Source organism: Echinococcus granulosus, assembly GCF_000524195.1.
Source record: "Echinococcus granulosus chromosome Unknown EG_S00050, whole genome shotgun sequence".
NCBI classification, from domain to species: Eukaryota; Metazoa; Platyhelminthes; class Cestoda; order Cyclophyllidea; family Taeniidae; genus Echinococcus; species Echinococcus granulosus.
Window position 1 is genome coordinate 182,188 of NW_020170430.1, and position 6,925 is coordinate 189,112.

The window sequence follows — 6,925 nt, forward strand, 5'->3', positions numbered from 1 at the left end:
TATTTTACTGTAGTGGGTTTTCCTAGGAAACACTATACAAATTAATCCTGTCTATCTAAATAACGTAACTATATTACAAATGCGAATATTAAAAGGAAATTTGTTCAATACGATGGCTGTGGGTATTCTATGATGGCATTTTTTTAAACACCAAACTCCTTGCATTTTCGATATTCCAATAAAAAATAAAGAAAGTATCGATTCAAAAAATACGATTCGTTCATCGGAGTAGATGAGAAAAATACTTCGGCTAAAAAAATTATTCATCAGTCACTTCATGTGTCTGATTGTGAAAAATGATTAAGGAGGAAATAAGGCTTTGAGATAAGCATTGGCGAATAACAGCGATGAAATTTTTACCAGGATTGGTATTTAAATTAATGCATGTATCTTTTTCACTGTTTGTTGATTTTACCACAAAATTGTATGTAACTACTATTTTTACAATTACTGGATAGGTCTCCCTACTTAATTGTATAAAATCCTAATAAGGATAATATAGGGAACATTTTCTATACTTCTACAAGCCTTTTTTAATTATATTTTCTCCTCACAGGCACAAATGATTACCTCAAGAAATTACAATAGAGGCGTTGACTCCTCATGGCGGGTAGAGTAGAGTGGAACCCGGGGAAATGGCTTGTGCACATAATTCACGGAGCTGAGAATGAGCACGCTCGAACAGGTCAGATGAGCCCCGCCACCTACAATGTCCCCTCCCCCTTCCCCTTTCGAGCCACACCTGTCTCAAAATCCCGTACCGCTTTTACACAGCTCACATTCTGCATTGACCAATGGCCTTATCCTCCACTGGTGGAGTGAGTGTATTTTGTCTCGGGACGATGTAAACGAAGAGGTGGCAGTGGCCCTATCATGTGTGAATGCTGTGTGTACCCGCAACAAAAGAGTTGTAGAGAGGAGGTGCTTGATGCTGAAGCTATGCCGATTTCCATATCGCTGGCAAGACAAACACACCGGATTGTATATTCTCCCACCTCTTCTTCCTTCACATATGCAAATATGCTCATATCAGTGGCGAGGCTCCGCTCTGTAGCGCCCTAAAAGCACAAAGAACACACACATAAACATTGCCACGTGATAACCTACATTGAGTAGATGGTGGTGGGTGAAACTATGGTGACCCCCTCTTTCGCCTCAGCCCCCACCGTAATCGCCGTTGTTGTCATTGCCGACGCCTGGCCTATCCGCAAATATACACAAACAATTGTGCACACGCCCTAGGGGGGGAGAGGCTAACAACTGTGTGGAGCTTGCTGAAACATGATCACGCTGTACCTGCCCTGGCGGGGTGTTATACAGGGAAGGCTGATACATCAAGTGGCAAATAGATAAAGCCTCATGAAGGGCCTGGCTTTGACAATTCATTGTGGTGTGAATGTGTTCGCACCAATCCACCTACACTTCAACTACAATACCAAATGTTGCTAAAAGGTGTATTGAATTACGTTTATTTTGTTGGTATATTCAGTGCAGGCCGTACTAAATAATCAGTCTAAAAAGATATCATTGAGGTGATTATATGGAAATTAACGGCTATGAATGCGCAAGCATCCGTCCTGACATTTCTGCTGCTTAAATTATTGAATGATGGAACTTATGTCCCTTCTGGTATTTATTCTGCTTATGCCACATGATCTTTCAAAATATGCAGTTTTTAGCTCCTGTCACCCTTAGCGACATGGTTAAACGGCAATGATATTGACTGCTTGCCATCTGAGTGTTGGTGTACCTTTCCAGCCTATAATCGTAAGTTAATGTATAAGCTCTTGCGAATCTGGCTATGAAACCTTCGGAAATACCAGAAAATCCTATTTGCGCCTGAAATCTCGAAGTGTCATCATATTGTAAAATGTCTAATTAAACCACTTATGCAACAATGATGAATGATTGGTGATTTTACCTTCATAGCAGGATTTATCTCTTTCCAACAAGGATTCCTAGTAGTTTCCGGCCTCAAGCATTACCAATGCGATCGAAACGCCTGGAACGCAGATCCAACGGCATTTAGACCCATAAGAACCCTCTGAATGTTACTTTTCCTTATCACCAAGGCATTTCTTAAAATGCGACACCATCGTCTTCTCCAGGTGGGCGATATTGCTCCGACAATGGTAAGTGATTCATCTAACTGCTCTTGCATTATACACAAAAGAGGACTTAAGGCTTGCCGAACTATCCGTAAAAATGCCTATTATCAGGTTAATGTCAAGGAAAAAAGGCAGAGTATCTTGAATATTTGTAACACTAAAGAAACAACACTTTTTCATTCCCAAAACATCTTTGTTGATTTCCTTTTGTCACATCTTTGAGTGGTATTTTTGAAAAAGATTTCCACTCCTCTGCAGCTTAAGAAATGATATCCCAGCACTTCAACTTGGACTTTCTGGCTGAAAACGTCATTTTTATTTCCACAAAAGTGGTACCATACCGGAATGAAAAGAGCCGTTTAAATTGCCCCCACTGTGCTAGGTTAAGACACGTGTCCTGGCAACTCCAATCTAAATTATTGTTCTTAAGCCCTTAAAGGTGACGTTTATGGCCTTTTGATTAGTACCACATAGATGACTTCTAATTTAGTGATGCTAATACTAGAATGTGGTCAAATGTGAAAGGATATATTCCCTTCAATGGCATGGATACAAGTCCAGTAGAGAACAGTGGCTTTGTGTCACGTCATGTACTGACAGGAAGCGAGATATTTAAGACCACATTGGATGCATCTTAGTCTCCAGGGTGTGGGCAAAAGCCTGGTAATCAATCACACAATCCTGTGAGTCTTGCAATTTCCATGGTCTCAAACGAAATTGAGGCTGCTAGAGGCATTTTGATTTTTAAAAGCTGTCTCACCGGAGATATAAAAATAACCTAACTGGTACCCTCTACTATTGTTAAACTTTTGATAAGGGAAACCAGATATCCTTCGCTGATATGAGCAAGGACACACAAACGGGTTCACATAAAATGAATACGATACTCAGGGAAAGGTGTTTCTGAGTTCTTTTAGAAATGTGGGTGAATATATTACCATGTCATGAAATCCGAATGTTTTCTCAATCCGGGAAGTTTTGCTTTGCAGAATTTTCTGCATTTGATAGGTTATATTTTGGGTAGAGTAGACTCATCAGTACTTATTAAGACATGCCAGTTTGCCTTGTTGTCTTACATCCTACCGTTAAATGAACTTCTGATGGTTCTCCTCAAAGTTAGGACGTAACATATTAATACAAAGCAATCTTTCATAAATTAAAGTAGGGAATCCTAAATGAATTGCTGCTAAGGGTGAAAATAAAGATCACACTAATTAAGGGCGAAATAGACAACAGCACCAATTGACTTGTGTGATTTGGATTTTCATCTCCCTATACGAGTCTATCGGTTAAAAATGATAAAAACTTCTACTAGATTTTAGAGTCTGACTGACTAAAATGTATCCGTTTGAGTGCTTTTTTTTTTCTAAAAACATGAGTTAGCCATCCCAGATACAAATAAAATTTCATTCCCATTTGGGAATAAGTCAAATATATCGACTCATCCTAGTCCCTTAAAAGGAAACGATGTTATCTGATTTGCCGTGAGGCCCTTTGCCCTCGCACATACACACACACACACATGCATTCAGCCTAAGTTTGAATGTTCGCATGTGCTAAGAAGCGAAGGAACAATTAACACGCCGAGATCGGTTTTGAGAAGTTCGCTGCCTAGTAGAAGCGATGTGGACGACGCAAAATGTGTTGGAGTCCCACATTTAGTTCATGCTTCCGTTGTGAAATAGCTTCAAGTGTAAATTTGTAAGTTCCAGGTGAATAGTTAGTAAAAATGTGCATCACTTTATGAGGTGTGTATTATAAACTTGCTTAGAACGAAGACTGTGCCATTTCTAACTAAGTTCTCTGCACAGCCTTACAAAAACACGATAGTGGTTCGATATAGCAGTGTGGATCATTGTGTCTGTCGTTATTTTCTTTGTAGATAACGTTATTTTGGTCTGCAGGAAGAAGCCGTAAGAGTTTAATTAAAATCCTGCTTTTAGCGTTTGCATGTCTTTGTCGGACACTAATATATCACTAAAAATATTCTAATTCCTCGTATAGAAGGGCTCTAATAAAGTAAATAGGCATTTATGTGGACCACAGCTACTTGAAGGAGGCTGGTATATACCACCTCCGATATTATGAAATTCTAAAAAAAATTATCAGACTATATTTAGTTGTTAATAATATGTCATTTGTTAAGATTCCGTTTAATAAAATCCGGAAATTCCATGCGGTATCTCCTAATGCCCATAGCTTTTGAAATAAACAGCGATGTTCCCGTCATTGGGAGCTGAGGCATGCATCTAGGCGTGATTTCGATACCTCACTACAATGATAGGCCAGCATTGCGATTATCAGACCATCTGTCAGGAATGGAGGTATCCAATTCACTGAGCGCCGCCTTTGTGGTCCACTCCATTCCTGTTGTCTCCTTTTTTTCAACTAAACTGAAGCCTTCTCTCCCCTCTGCCCCCTCTTGTGGTGGTGCCCTGTTTGTGTGACAGTGGCAGAGCGTGCTGCTCCCAGCCTCACCGTTAACTTAGCGCACTTCACCACCCTCCGACAGCACCCTCGACGTGCCCTGTCTGCGTGTACGTGCCTGCGTGAGAGCCTGCAGAGGCACGTGTGGACTCCCGTTTGCCGCTGGGATCAGCCCTACTACCTCCCCGCAATGTCACTCGATTACGCCTCTACAATGTTAATCTGTTACCTCAAATCTATCCAACTAAGCAGTAAACCAGACTAACGGCTTTGAGTAGCCGCCAAAATGGGCAATTCCAGGCACACCCATAGAGGGTGAATCCAAACCTGTTTCCTAATAGGTACTGTCTTTTAAATTCCAAATCATTCGGACAGGTCTCGAATTTTAGATGCAAAATAATGCCATATCAAACTGTTGCCCACCAGAAATAGCCAATAAATAATTACTTTATTCTTAATTTGTGCTCATTCATATTTGAATCGGGATTTCATTTGCTTTACTGTTGCACATTTGAGGATTCATTTTAAGGTGAACAAGCAGCTGTGATTGCTGAAATGTCAGACCCAAATTTACAGTATTAATGCCACATTCCAAATAAATTCTGGCTAAACAAACTCTGCACCACCTTAGGGCACTATTAAACACTATGATTAAAGCATGATTTCATTCTAAACGTGTAAGCATATTTTACCATAGTTTGCGCTTAACCATGTCTCTTTCTCTCTGAAGAAATGAAGAACCCAGTAAACACCTATGCATCACAGCATCTCCATATTTACATAATTAAGCATTAAAATATGTACAAAAATAAATGCTCGTAAATTTCAATAACGTATGCATCAAAAACATTATCTGGAGGTGGATTTCACTTTGAGAAGTGCTATTTGGCAACCCTGAAGGAGGTTCCGCACGGCACCTGCGTCCAGACCTTTAGCTGGGATGTTTTGCACTTCCACCACGCGATCTCCCGCACGCAGACAGTTGCGACCGCCGCCGGTAAACTCTATATTACCCAGACGATTTATGCACAGACCTAAGGTAGTAATGTATTCCCATTAAAGATTTTGCACTTATTTAACGAGCTAATGCTGCCTTAAAGAGGGAGGAGGAAGGAGGGATTTTGCACCCTTACCCTTAGAGTCGACTTTGATAAATAATCCAAACTGATCAGAAGTCGATCGGCGTCTCAACTGAACGAGTCGACTTTCGTCCGCAAAGCGCTGAAGCAGGGTGCACTTGGTGACTCCAGCGACCTCATCATTTCGACGCTTTAGAGCGTCTGGATTGGATGCATTACGGAGAAGCGTGCGAGTGCCCGTCCTATCCGAACTCACCGATCGACGAATGTGATCGATCTTCCTCTTGATTGAGCTGAGCAGCGCACCCGAACTCCTTCTTGAATGACTGTGTCTAGCCCTCTTTTTATTATCTAAAACAAATACTGAGATGATAATAGCCGTCTTTTTTTTAGAAAAAAATTGAACTTAATTGACCTTCAGGAGGTGAAGTTTGTGTTTCAATGGAGCGGCGAACCGGCGAGGCTTGGTCCGGCAGGCCTGAACAGCCGAGATGTGGTGGCAGCATAGGAACTGGACAGATGGGCGCGAGGTGTTGAGAAGAGGGTGTGGAAGGGGCAGTCAGGGGGGGCTGATAAGCGACTTGAAATTCACGCATAGCTCTTAGCCCTCCCGCCCCCATGGCAACGAGGGGCCGCTTCGCGGGTGCTGAAGGGGAGCAGCAGGCGCACGCAATCACACAACTTTCGGAGCCTTTACGTTCCACGTAACCGTTGCTCCGCTTGACCCCTACGATGGTGGGGAAGTGCTGCTGCAAATTGCTATTCGATACCCTTGACGTCTGATTCAGTGTCGGGGTACAGGTGTAACGAGGCATAGAGGTGGAGGAAGAACTGTCCTCTGAGAATGAACTCATAATCGATAGGGCATCTTCACTATCTGTCCAATAGGTTTTTAGGAGACTAACAGGGCTTTTACTTTCTCTGAAAGCGAAAGGTATCAAAAATAAAGTGAAATAATCTAAATGAATTTAGAGTGCAGAAAATGTGTCACATTACTTACTTATTGGTGGTCAGAACGGATTGCGCTGAGGTAGATGTTGGGAGGTAGTAGGCTTTTAGTGGTCCGCGACCTTTCTTGAGTCTTGGAGAGGTGTAATTAAATGACGTCATTTCTGTTGAAATCTAATCTATACCTTGGAGAATAATAAATTGGGTGCGATCTGTAAAATCTGGAGATCTCTCTGCTTCAGTTACAAGAGTGGTGGGTTTTAAATTGTCCCTTGGACCCCCTGCATAATATCAACCAATCAAAATATGAAGGTGGAATGTCACCCTAGTGATTGGCTATCGCATGCACGTCGGTAACCCAAT

General features: G+C 41.7%; 1 protein-coding gene across 1 annotated transcript; it reads right to left on the reverse strand. All coding sequences in view use genetic code 11, as the record gives it.

Annotated features, from left to right (window-relative positions):
• Positions 1–5,384: 5,384 nt before the first annotated feature.
• On the reverse strand, positions 5,385–6,724 carry EGR_06049 (hypothetical protein; the record flags this gene model as incomplete). Its single annotated transcript, XM_024495298.1, has 4 exons — positions 5,385–5,569; positions 5,669–5,965; positions 6,030–6,535; positions 6,615–6,724. The coding sequence occupies 4 exons, from the start codon at positions 6,722–6,724 to the stop codon at positions 5,385–5,387; spliced, it is 1,098 nt and encodes a 365-aa protein (XP_024350253.1).
• Between the last annotated feature and the right edge of the window lie 201 nt (positions 6,725–6,925).